Raw genomic sequence first — 14,367 nt, 5'->3', positions numbered from 1 at the left:
CCAATTCCCAATCCCCTTCCTGGTCGCTGCGCACTTACCCCCCACAGTCAGATCATCTGGGAGAGTGGAGGCTACCACGTGCTTCCTCCGACACACGTCCAGCCAATCAACCGCTTCTTTTCACCTGGCAGCGCGGATCCTCCCCGAGAGGGCGTAGCGTGTGGAAGGATCACACTATCCCACTCAGGTCCTATCCACGCTTAGCAGGCGCCCCGACCGAACTGTAGGAGTCGCTGTTTACAACGACCCGGACCCACCCCGCCAGCTTCTCCCACCCTCTAATACAGCCAATTGTATTAGTGTGAACGGCCAGCCAAGCTGGTGACAACCCCGGAGCTGTGAGCTGGATTCGAACAGGCGAATCCAGCTCACAGCTCCGGGGTTGGTGACGAACGCAATCTCCGCTACGCCACCTAACCGCCCTACAATAAAGGTGTTTTAATGTTTGCTACGGAACAGTGTTTCTTGGACATTCTTTAAGACTACCTTCAATTGAATTGTTCTACTTGGGACTCTGATCTAACCCGTCCCAAAGAGCACCTGATTCCTGTTGGTGTAATAGAGCACCCATATAGTGCTCCTATCCAATATATCGCAAAGATGGAACAATTGACTATCCCAAATAATATTAGAATATTACTTGTACTAACTTAGTATATACATTTCTATAAACACTTTTTCAGCTTGCTATTTGTGCTATTTGTATTACCATTATGTCCTAATTTGGCAATTGCAAATTTTACTGAAAGGGACATTCGCTAGCTTAAAAATAATTGTACAGTTTAGCTCCTGGCTCTAGTTTTTGTGTCGACAGAAACACACCATTACTTAGCTCGCGTGTCCACCTGTCCTTTCAGTGCTGACTCCTGTTTCTTTAGACGTATAAAGCATGACGTGTGAGAAGTTAAAGATATTTTAACTTTGACCATAAACGTTTCGCACCACTCTTAGGTTATCGCGCAAGCATCTGTTCAGCGCAGCTAGCTTAAAAAGAGTTGCCTGGTGCACAGCCCCACTCGCCTTGTTCACTTCACCGCCGTGTTGGTCAAGTCTGATACCTACATACCTACATGTCACTGCATGTCTTGTGTATGTATGTGACAAATAAAACTCTTGAATGTAATAATAATAATGAATAATAATAATGGATTGGATTTATATAGCGCTCTTCTCTGACTCAGAGCGCTTCACAGAGTCCATTATTCGTTCATACACAGTCATACCGGTGGTGGTAAGCTACAATTGCAGCCAGAGCTGCCCTGAGGCAGACTCACATAATGTGAGGTACGGATGTGGAAGTGCCCGTTCGCTTGAGTGTTAAAGCTTAGCTAATAGCTATAGAAATGCCACTTCAAGAACTGAAATAGTCAACACTCCAGGCAGAATACACTATCAGAGTGAATACACTATCAGAGTAAATACTCCAGGCAGAATACACTATCAGTCAATACTACAGGCAGAATACACTGTTTTATAAAATTTTTCTCCATTTCATTTCTAGAGATCAATGATTTGTTTTGATTTTATATTGTTTGTATTTACATGTTCGAAATAAAGATTTCAAAGCAAATCACTATCAGAGTCAATACTACAGGCAGAATACACTATCAGAGTCAATACTACAGGCAGAAAACTATCAGAGTCGAATAGTCCGAAAATTACTATTGGAATTACAACGTCATGATTACCTGACTTTCATGTTTTGACTTTCACTGAAATGTGTTCATAACGATCTGCAAAAACAAAGATGCCGGCAAAGTGAATGAGGCAAATAGCTAGCTAAAATATATCAAAAGAGCGGTTTGTACCAACAACATGTCGCCCACTCTGCGTAGCGCTCATAGGCTGTTGATATGGACACACTGATGTTGTGGCTAGCTAACTGTTAACGTTAGTTGTGCTACAGTACATGGACTCAAACACTGCTACTACTGCTAGCTAAAGAGAATACATGCTGTACCTAAACACTGCTACTGCTGCTAGCCAAAGAGAACATATCCTGGACCTAAACACTGCTACTACTGCTAGCTAAAGAGAATACAGCCTGTACCAAAACACTGCTAGTACTGCTAGCCAAAGAGAACATATCCTGTACCAAAACACTGCTACTACTGCTAGCTAAAGAGAACAACATCATGTACCTAAAGTAACACTGCTACTACTGCTAGCCAAAGAGAACATATCCTGTATCTAAACACTGCTGCTACTGCTAGCTAAAGAGAACACATGCTGTAACTAAACACTGCTAGCTAAAGTGTACGCCTGTACGTTAATGCCAAGCAAGCAGTGCAAAAATGCTTCCGCATTCGTCACCGCACGCTAGTGCGGTAAAGCGCCCTTCTTTTCAGACAAATGCTACCGTGCGTGCACCGGCGGCGGCGTGCTCGCTCAGGTGCGTGCGTGCGCCGGCGTGCTCGCGCGAGGTGCCCGCGCATGCGCATGAGATCCGACACGAGCGGAGCTCAATATATATAAGTCACCGCCCCTAATCCAGTATCTAGCAATAGCTCAATTGGCAAGGACACATGGCTGTGGATCCTATGGCTTGTTTGCTGGCGAGTTCGAATCCCATCGAAAATATTTTTTAACGTGATTTTTTTTTAACGTGTATTCTTTCGCCGGTTAAGGTTAGGCATGGTTAAGGTTAAGGTTAGGCATTGTTTCGGAGTTGGTTAAGGTTAGAACGGTTAAGTTTAGGCGCTGTTAAGGAGCTGGTTAAGGTTAGAGTTTGTCAAAGAGAATGGCAATATAATTTCTATGGTTAAGGTTAGGCATTGTTTCGGAGTTGGTTAAGGTTAGAACGGTTAAGTTTAGGCGTTGTTAAGGAGCTGGTTAAGGTTAGAGTTTGTCAAAGAGAATGGCAATAGACAGCCTATTTCCGCGCGACCTGGGCGCTGGGCGGCGGAAAATGAAAGGCGCATTACTGCATGCCACTACGGTAAATTTTTGCACTGCTTGCTTGGCATAAAGCTACACGCAAAGAGGACGCCTGAGGACACATGCTGTAACTAAACACTGCTGCTACTGCTAGCTAAAGAGAACACATCCTGGACCAATTTCTTTTTCTCAAGAGATCAACATTTCCATGAGTGGAGAGACCTGTTGCAGGTGGAGTCGAGCTAATATAATTAAATAACTGTTTTGACTGACGATAAGCATTAAGCATCGCTGTGCATTGTTATTGCTGCAGCCATGTTCTTTAAGATGCGTATTAAAAATAGATTTCCCTAAATGAGTACTCGATCACTAGCTGAGTAATTCATGCAAGTATTCGATCTGGGACAAATCACTGATCTGTTTCAACTTCATCCTTCAACGAAGATGCACAAACTGGAAAGAAATGCAGCTCTTTGGAGCATAACTCTAGTAGGCCTACTGCTGTGAAGCACTTTGGGCTGCAGTTAATATTGGAAAGGTGCTACAAATAAAGTTTATTATTATTATTATTATTATTATTATTATTATTATTATTATCATTATTGTTACCTGGATGATGAGTTAATTTAGCTTTTTTTTTTTTTTTTTACACACACAATTGGACATAATTTCAAAAGTCAAATTTGATAAATTATCTTAAACCCCACATTGGATGTTTTGAATGTAAAAAAAAAAAAACTTTTCATCCCATATACACCTATATATTTTCATCCCATATACACCCATATATTTTCATCCCATAGACACCAATACATTTTCATCCCATATATTGAACAGACAGAAGGGTCAGATCTTCAGTCCAGAACCTTTCTACAAAAGACCTGCTGTTGCTCCGTGGTAATATAGGGCTTGTGAGGCCCTTTGAGACATGCAGCTGTGATTAAGGGCCCTCAACAGCACTCCTGCACAGAAGACAACACCCCCCCCCTCCCCAGGCGACCAGGTGCTGTCCCTGTCCCCAGCCAGTGTGAGACAATCCCTCTCCAGGATCAACGCTCGCAAAGCTGGGGGCCCAGACAACATACCCGGGTGGGTGCTGAAAGACTGTGCAGTGGAGCTCACTGATGTCTTCACAGACATCTTTAACACCTCCCTGAGCCAAGCCGCTGTCCCCACATGCTTCAAAGACACTACCATCATCCCGGTCCCAAAGAAGGCTTCTCCAGCCTGCTACAATGACTACCGTCCCGTTGCTCTGACACCCATCATCATGAAGTGCTTTGAACGGCTAGTCATGCAACACATTAAATCCACCCTCCCTCCCTCCCTGGACCCCTTCCAGTTTGCATATCGGGCCAACCGGTCCACCGATGATGCAATCTCCACTGCCCTCCACTCAACTCTCAACCCATCTGGACACTAAGGACTCATACGCCAGGATGCTGTTCATACACTTTAGTTCAGCATTCAACACTATCATCCCCCAACAGCTGATGGTGAAACTGGACCTGCTGGGGCCGAGCACCTCGATGTGCAACTGGCTGCTGGACTTGCTGACCGGGAGACCACAGGCAGTACCATCATCCTGAACACTGGGGCCCCCCAAGGATGCGTGCTCAGCCCCCTACTCTTCACACTACTGACCCACGACTGCACACCAACACACAACACCAACCTCTTCGTCAAGTTTGCGGACGACACAACTGTGGTGAGGCTCATTAATAATAATAATAATAATAATACATCTATTTTATATAGCGCTTTTCCAGGTGCTTAAAACAATTTAAAAAAAAAATTTAACAATGACGAGTCCCACTACAGGGACGAGGTGAGCCAACTGATCACGGGGTGCAGGAACAACAACCTAATTCTCAATGTGAACAAAACAAAGGAGGTTGTTGTCGACTTCCGGAGAGCGCACACCCAGCACCCTCCACTGACCATCAACGGTACAGTGGTGGAGAGACTAAGTGAGCAGCACCAAATTCCTGGGTGTGCACATCACAGAGGACCTCTCCTGGAACACCAACACCGCATCACTGGCGAAGAAAGCTCTACAGCACCTCTACTTCCTCCGCAAACTGAGAAGAGCTGGAGCCTCAGTTCCCATCCTGTGCTCCTTCTACCGGGGCACCATCGAGAGCCTCCTGACCAGCTGCATAACCGCGTGGTACGGCGGCTGCACAGCATCCTGCCGCAAGACCCTGCACCGCACGGTCAGAACAGCTGAGAGGATCGTCGGTGTCCCCCTCCCCTCCCTCCAGGACATCTACAATACACGCCTGGCCCGCAAAGCACTACGCATTGCGTGCGACATCACCCACCCCTCACAACGCTTTTTCACTCTCCTGCCCTCCGGGAGGAGAATGAGGAGCCTCCGAGCTGCAGGACCAGCAGACTGAAAGACGGCTTCATACACCAGGCTGTCAGGAAGCTCAAAACTCTCCCAGCTCTCCCCCCACTCGGACTCTGCCGCCACAGAACCTGGACTAAACCCCCCCCACCGTCCCACCCCCCCCACCCCACCCCACTGACACACGCCCAGCGCTCCCCCCTCTCTCTTACCCTGCCCCCACAGACTCTGGACTCCTCTCTCTCTCTCTCTGCCCCCACAGACTCTGGACTACCCCCCCCCCACTGACACACACACAGACACACACTGCCACATTACAAACTCACTGCCACTTTACTTTACTGCCATTATTTTAGTTTACATTATATTAGTTTACTGCCATATCTAAACTAATATAACTGCCATTATTGTATTTTACTGCCATTATTTATTATTTATACTTACTATGTACCACTGCTGCTAAAAAGATTTGCACCAAGTTCTCTTTTACCTCTATATTTATATTCACTCATACATTCAAAATACTGTTTATATTGTATATAGTCCTGTATATTGTCCATAGTTACTTTATGTTTATAGTGTCCTATATATGTTACTTTATGTTTATATTAGATATTTTTAATCTACACCGTGGGAAGGGGGAAACGCAATTTAATTTCTCTGTATGTCTTGCACATTACGAGAAGTGACAATAAAGCTGACTTTTACTTTGATTTTCCCTTTTCTTAACTGAGGGTTAAGGTCAGGGGGTGTTCAGACAAGTAGCTGTGACAATAGGGAGGTGTAGTCCAATGTCACTTTGGACCGCCCGCGAGGTCCACCCGTATAGGGATTCATCATTGGGAAAATGGATTATTGGCTATTGTAACAATTCTGCCTCATGAACATTGAAAAGCTTTCCATTTTTGCACAAAATGAGTTCCCTTCTATCACTAACATTATTGTGTAAGCGTTTTTGGTTGAAATCAAATTTGGTTAATTGCGAATTTCATGTTGAGCTATAGATTGTGGATGAATACGCACAGAAAGGTACACCATGCAAATGCTCATGCTTTATTTGTTTTAAACGAAACGATTTAGAAATGGGCAATGGGGAAATACATTGCGTTTTCAAGATGGTGGACTGGCCGGAAACAGCAATGATGTAATCACTACACCTCCCTATGTGCAATACAAATAAAGTTGACTGTAAATAAACTTGACAGTAAATAAACGTGACGGTAAATAAACTCGACGGTAAATAAACTTGACGGTAAATAAACATGACTGTAAATAAACGTGACAGTAAATAAACGTGACGGTAAATAAACTTGACGGTAAATAAACGTGACTGTAAATAAATTTGACTGTAAATAAACTCGACGGTAAATAAACGTGACAGTAAATAAACTTAACGGTAAATAAATGTGACGGTAAATAAACGTGACGGTAAATAAACATGACTGTAAATAAACTTGACGGTAAATAAACGTGACGGTAAATAAACTTGACGGTAAATAAACTCAACGGTAAATAAACTCAACGGTAAATAAATGTGACTGTAAATAAACTTGACGGTAAATAAACGTGACTGTAAATAAATTTGACTGTAAATAAACTCGACGGTAAATAAATCTAAAAGAAAATTTGATCTCTCTTTCTCCGATTTTTCTCTGTTTTCTCCCCATCCCAATTTAGTCGTTGTGCCAATTCCCCCCCTCCCCTACCTGGTTGTTGTGCGCATGTTCTCCTACTGGTCAGTACAAGGGAACCGTGAAGTATCCGCACGCTTCCTCCGACACCTGCGGCAACAGCCAGTGGCTCTCTTCTCACCTGGCAGCGAGGACTCTCATTGGTGAAGTGTAACACGTGGGAGGTCATGCTGCCTTCATCAAGTCCTGCCTCCGCTGAGCAAGCGCCCAGACCTGACCTGTAGACCTCCGCTGTCCACAACGCCAGTTTCCCACCCACGGCTTCCCTCCCCCTAACCCAGCCAAACGAGTTAGTATAGCGATCAGCCCAAGCCTAGGCAATGCTGACTCCGGGAGTCAAGACCGTGGTCTCTTGCATTGGTGACGAGCGCAATCTCCGCTACGCCACCTGACCGCCGACAGTAAATAAACTTGACGGTAAATAAACTTGACGGTAAATAAACTTGACTGTAAATAAACTTGACGGTAAATAAACTCGATGCTAAATAAACGTGACTGTAAATAAACTCGACGGTAAATAAACTCGACCGTAAATAAACTTGACGGTAAATAAACTTGACGGTAAATAAACGTGACGGTAAATAAACGTGACTGTAAATAAACGTGACGGTGACTCACCGGCCTGCTCCTCTGGCGTCACGCAGCTGTTGCGGTCGGTGGCCAGGGTCCAGGGCGGGGAGCAGATGCAGTAGAAGGAGGACGGAGTATCAACACAGTGGCCGTTCTTACAGTTCAGCGGGTCCTGACACTCGTCCACACCTGCAGGAGAGACGGTTCAGTCACTCTCAATCAAAATGGTCTGTCTGTCTGTGTGTCTGTGTGTCTGTCTGTCTGTCTGTTGTCTGTCTGTCTGTCTGTCTGTCTGTCTGTCTGTCTGTCTGTCTGTCTGTCTGTCTGTCTGTCTGTCTGTCTGTCTGTCTGTCTCTCTCTCTTCAAGTCTTCAGGGGTAGGGCCCGACAAGCCTAGTGCTTCTCCCTAGCACTTTTCGGACAATTGGACAATGCTGCAATAGCAGCTGGTAAAACGTTGGCGATTTATGGAATGACCGTTGTTATGTGTCCAAAACCCGAAATAAAACATTACTGAACTGAACTCAACTGAACTCTCACACACCAACGTTCTTACAGTTCAGCGAGTCTTAAAAGTTCTGATCGACCACAGGAAAAAAGGTATAATGTACGTTATGTTATAGTAATATATTGACAGGGGTATTAAAACGTTTTAAAAAGTATTACATTCATAATTCTCAATTCAAGGCCTTAAAAAGTATCAAAAAGTCTTACATTTGCACAGGTATTAAATATTTGGGGAGGGGGGGGGGGGGGGCAGCTCGGCTGTCAGGAGATTAAATAATATTAAATATATGAAATGTTTTTGTATTCAAGTGGTTTTTTGCGGAGCTACTGTACCAGGAGCTTGGTGTGTCTGGGAGATGGTTTGCTCTAACTGGTATTAAAAAGGTCTTAAATTGTACTTGTTGAAACCTGATTTACATATTGTGTAAGTAATATATTTAAATGTCGTATAAAAAAAATAAACATTTCGTATCGCAAAAAGTCCAAAACAAACCAGGAGTCAAACTAACAACGCTTATGGTTGCAGGCGAGTGCTCTCACAACTAGACTTTTTGAATATGTAATAATTAGGGATGTCCGATATTATCGGCCTACCGATATTATCGGCCGATATCGGCATTAAAATGTGATATCGGAAAATATCGGTATCGGTTTTCAATTATTTTTTTTTCTTCTTTTTTTTTACATTTCTATAACCTTTATTTACCCAGGCAAGCAAGTAAGAACAAACGGATTGTATTTATTGTCAAAAGTATGCATAATGTTGTGTTAATTCCACAACAAGAGATATGTAATGTTAATTACCTGAAATTATTCCATTTTTTGGGGGGAAACCCTGCATATATCGGTATCGGTTGATATCGGTATCGGAAATTAAGAGTTGGACAATATACACCAATATACACCAATACTAGGGATGGGTACCGAACCGAACCAAATTAAGGGTACCGACTGAAATCACGTTGGTACTATTGAGTACCGATTCACGTGAGATCCGCTGGTGCCACATTTCGGTACTGCAATATATATTTTTTTGACAATTTGAATTTTTTTTCCCACATCGATTCAAATGTGAAAGGTACCCAACCCTAGCCAATACATCAATATATTACTTATTTGTACAATTTACAATTTGTACATTTTCGTAATGTCAATAATATATTACATAATAACATAATGTACAATAATGTACCTTTTTCCTGTGGTCAATAAGTACTTTATTTACATTTTCAAGCGAGATCAGGCTGGAACACGTGGCTCAGCGCTCGGGATGTGTATCATGACTCACAATATTATATACACGCCTAGTATTGTCAAATCTTTCACTGTACTTTTTTCTGAATCCTTGAAGCGTGAGTAACATTAGCATTTGTTGTTGCACTAAACACAACATTGAAAGAAATCCAGATCAAACTGTCAAACGAGGCGAACCCTACATGTAACGTTTGGGGTTTTGCTCTCCTCAGGGAGCAAGGCCCTAGTGTTACCTGGTGGTAATGGACCTGTCTATCTGCCCTGATTGCATTCATTGGCACCTGGTTAAGGTGGCTTTATATGCTCTTCCGTGTTACTACAGACACCGTGAGGCAATCAACAGACTGCCCGTGAGTAGTGCCTATGTGAGTAACACTTATCGCTCCTGCCATGGAGAATAAGTCCGTTCTCCATTTGTATTAATTGCTGTGTCTTTTCCTTATCGTCTGTATGACTTTATTGTGTGCATATGCAGCACCGTCGCCCGACGTATTTCTTTTGTAACGTGTTTGAGACTTCGTTTTCTCCCCTTTATTGTATAGATAAGTTTATGCGTTTGTGCTTTTGGGAGACGGATGTATTTCCCCTTTTATTTATACGCCCTCGTCTGTGTGTACCCTTTTTACTCTAAATAAAAGAGTACCTTTTGTTTGAAAACCAACACCTGCTTCTCGTCTTATCCGTTCTGCACTGCACCTGGGTCCTACACTCCTACCAGCTCGTAACAGAAAAACACGTCACAAAAGAAATACGTCGGGCGACGGTGCTGCATATGCACACAATAAAGTCATACAGACGATAAGGAAAGGACACGGCAATAAATACAAATGGCGAATGGACTTCCATGGCAGGAGCGATAAGTGTTACTCACATAGGCACTACCCACGGGCAGTCTGTTGATCGACTCACGGTGTCAGTAGTAACACGCAAGAGCATATAAAGCCACCTTAACTAGACACACCAGGTGCCAATGAATGCAATCAGGGCAGGTCCATTACCACCAGGTAACGCTAGGGCCTTGCTCCCTGAGGAGAGCAAAACCCCAAACGTTACACCTACTCACCGCTGACGAGCCACGAGTTATAACTGTTGCTATGCAACCATAGAGAAAGAAAACACTACGAGCGGCGGGTCGATGTTTGGATCGAGTTCGACGTCAAAATACAAGCGCTCGTTGGGGCGCCCGAGTGGCGCACCGCATACTGCGTAGCAGACCTACGTGGCCGACCCGGGTTCGCCTCCCGCTCCCGGACGGATTTGCCGCATGTCCTCCCCACATCCTCTCCCATTCTCCCCCTCCTCTGTCGGTCATGTCTGAACATAAAAGCTGTAAAAAAATATATATAAAAAAAAAAAATACAAGTGCTCGCAACCCTCGCAGATCCACCTTTACCTCACCTGCTACCGTGGTGATGACGCACTTCCTGTTGGTGGGGTCTGGGCTCCAGGGGGTGCTGCAGGTGCAGTAGAAGGAACCTCGGGTGTTCACGCACTTCCCGTTGGCGCACTGAGACTCGTCGTGGCACTCGTTCACGTCTGAGGGAGAACACAGGACACAGGAGGCTCGGTCTAGATAATAATAATAAACTTTATTTGTATAGCACCTTTCATACAGAAACTGCAGCTCAAAGTGCTTCAAGACAGGCATAAAAATTAATGAGCACATAAAGTGCAGACATATAAAATCACAGTTTTTCACATTAGGATCCAACATCCCAACAGGCCACCTTGATTATGGTTTGATTCAGTTTTAAATAGACGATGATAAAAAGAGTAGATAAAATAGACAGAGTAAAATAGTGCAGTGCAATAAAATAGTAGAATAGAATAGATAAAAAAATTTTTTTTACAGTGCAATAAAATAGTTCTGGATTACTGTTCAACAGTTCAAAGTCGTCTTTACCTTCTCTGTTTGGTAGACAACACAAGCTGTACACAACACAGGCTGTACACAACACAAGCTGTACACAACACAAGCTGTACACAACACAAGCTGTACACACAATACAAGCTGTACACAACTGCAATATATTTGCATTTGTTAGCCATCCATATTAGCGATCTAAACAATCAACACACTTATAGACTGCAATATATAAATAGACTACAATATATATATATATATATATATATATATATATATATATATTACTACAATATATATATATAGAGACTACTATATATATATATATAGACTGCAATATATATATAGACTGCAATATATATAGACTGCAATATATATATAGACTGCAATATATTTGCATTTGTTAGCCATCCATCAAGTCAAGTCAAGTCAAGAGTTTTAATTGTCACGGCATACAGGTATACAATGAAATGCGGCTGGTCTTGCCCGCGACGATGTGCAATACAGTGGTACAACATATAATAGAATCCAATAAAAATACAGTGGTACAACATATTAATAGAATCCAATAAAACAGTGCAATAAACAGGTACATGGTGTGCCATCTCGGTATCTGTACATTAGTATTTACAGAGCATATAGGACATGCTAGGTAGCTTTAGTAGTGCAATACACTGTTCCTGATGTTATACTACTTTAAGTGGCCTTTCCTCTGGCCATAAGTGTGCGTGTGTGCGGCATGAGTGTTAAAGTGGCTGCTAGTGTGTGAGCATGCTCAGCGTGCGTGTCGTGTATGTGCTTGTGTGTGGATAGTTCAGTTTCTGTGTCTCTCAATGTTCATTGTTCAAGGCTCTGATGGCCTGGGGGAAGAAGCTTAGCCTAAGCCTCTCCGTCCTAGTAGCTGGAGTTCGCAGGCGTCTGCCTGACCTCAGCAGCTGGAACAGGCTGTTATTGGGGTGGTGGGGGTCTTTCATTATCCTGCAGGCTCTGGATTTGCACCTCTTGTTGTATAGAGCCTGCAGGGGAGGTAGTGCAATACCCGTGGTACGCTCGGCTGAGCGCACCACTCTCTGTAGGGCCTTCTTGTCCTGTGCCGTGCTGTTCCCATACCAGGCAGTGATGTTTCCGGTCAAGATGCTCTCTACAGCTCCTGAGTAGAAGGACTGGAGTATCTTCCCCGATACTCTGAACTTCATTAACTGTCTCAGGTGGTAGAGGCGCTGCTTCGCTTTCTTTACTACTGTGTCTATGTGTGTTGACCATGTCAGGTCCTCTGAGATGTGTATCACATCCATATTAGTGATCTAAACAATCAATACACTTATAGACTGCAATATATATATAGACTACAATATATATATACTACAATCTATATACTACAATGGGCCTTCATCAGGGTATAGATGAAGGCCCTATGTAGGCCGAAACATGTGGGTTTCTTTTAAATGATCTAAATAATGTGAGCCATTTAATAAAGGCTTTTAAAAATGTGTAGAGCTGCCTTGGACTTCAACTTTTTTTTATAACTATAACGGATCCTACCCCAGATTGAATCCAAAGAGCACCTACTGAAACACAAAACCAAGAACGCTGTAGCCCTCTCCATATCCTCTTTTGGATATATACGGTACTACTATATATATATAGAGAGACTACTATATATATATAGACTGCAATATATATATAGAGACTACAATATATATATAGACTGCAATATATATAAATATATAAATTCGAGACTTTATAGTTAATTAATCAAAATGAATCACATTTTAATCGCATATCAATATTTGATGCGAGGGGCGGCTACGTGGCGTAGTGGGCAAGGCGCTCGCCACGAATGCAGAGACGCTGGGCTTGCCTGTTCTTGCCCAGCACTCCACATTGCTTTCAGTTTAGCTGGTCGTTCATACTAATACACATTGGCCGTATTAGGGGGTGGGAAACTGATGGGTGGGGATCGGGCGTTGTGGACAGCGACTCCTACAGGTCGGTTGGTGCGCCTGCGCAGTAGAATCAGGAAGTGTCGGGGGCAGCGTGAGCCTCCCACGCGTTACTCCTCGCCACTGAGAGATCGAGCTGCGCAGGTGAAAAGATGCGACTGCTGTTACCTCAAGTACCGGAGGGGACTTGTGCTATGTATGACTTAGTCCACATTGCAGCCGGCTTGTGGGAGGCAAGAAACAGCGTTCGTGACAGGGGAGGGTTAAATTGGATGATACGAAATTGGGATGGGAGAAAATATAGAAAATGGGAGAAAAAGTGGATACAAAAAAAATCAATATTTGATGCGAAAAGCAACATTTTTCAATTAATCTTGGTATACGAGTGAATCAATGAATATACATTATACATAAGTTTAAGCAGCAAAATCCTGTATTAGCTACTACACAGATCAATGCAATTTTTTAACAAAGTGCAGCAATTTTAGGAATTATATATAGCGCAAAGGACCTTTTGTAAACTCAAGCACTTTCGAGGTAAAAGTAAAACACAGTACTTTCAAGTACATTCCAGAACAGTTGACCATTGAAAAAAAAACTCTTGATTGATCTCAATTTCTCTTATTTAAATTTCTTTTTATGAACAAACCAGACTAAGATTTTTTTTTTATTATACTTTATTCTTATAGCACATGCATGAGTCTGGTCTCCTATGAAAGGTAACATTCTTACACAATAAAGAAAAATCATGCGATTAAATGCATACATTTTTTTTTACTTTTAATTCTTTCTGTAGTTAATTATATAAATTATATAAATGAATGTGATAAAGTCCCAGCCCTAATATATACATTGATTGATTGATTGAATAGATTGCAGAATGGGTACAATACAGTACAGCTCAATACACACAATTGTTAAGGGGTGCAGACCAGAGAAAGACTTTCGTCTTGTTTACATCAGGGTCCCCCATTTACACACTACAATATATATACTACAATATATATATAGACTACAAGAGAGACTAGTGCAAGGTTGTCTGCGAAATCCAGGTCCTCGAGCTGGGTAAACAAGGTCCACTGGATTCCTGTCCGTTGATTTTCAGTTGTTCTTCTCATGATCCAGTCAATGGCAATGAGGAAAATCAAAGGCGAAAGAAGACAACAGGTCGAAAAGTACCTAGCAGAAAAAAATCAAATCTACGAATTCCAATCTGGCTTCAGAACATCCCACTCCACTGACACATGCCTTCTCTATTTGAACGACCACATCAAACAAGAGGTGGACGCGGGCAAATACTGCGGCATGG

At 42.8% G+C, this 14,367-nt stretch overlaps 1 protein-coding gene across 1 annotated transcript in view; it reads right to left on the bottom strand.

The window, feature by feature from the left end:
- ltbp3 (latent transforming growth factor beta binding protein 3) overlaps nucleotides 1-14,367 on the bottom strand; it is a 225,859-nt gene that overhangs the window by 25,944 nt on the left and 185,548 nt on the right. The window contains 2 exon segments of the mRNA XM_084320781.1: nucleotides 7,540-7,680; nucleotides 10,650-10,787. Of these exon segments, the coding sequence (XP_084176907.1) occupies nucleotides 7,540-7,680; nucleotides 10,650-10,787 (279 nt within the window).

The sequence above is a fragment of the Notolepis coatsorum genome (assembly GCF_963971535.1).
Source record: "Notolepis coatsorum genome assembly, chromosome: 8".
NCBI lineage: Eukaryota > Metazoa > Chordata > Actinopteri > Aulopiformes > Paralepididae > Notolepis > Notolepis coatsorum.
This window is presented reverse-complemented; position numbering and strand designations above follow the sequence as displayed.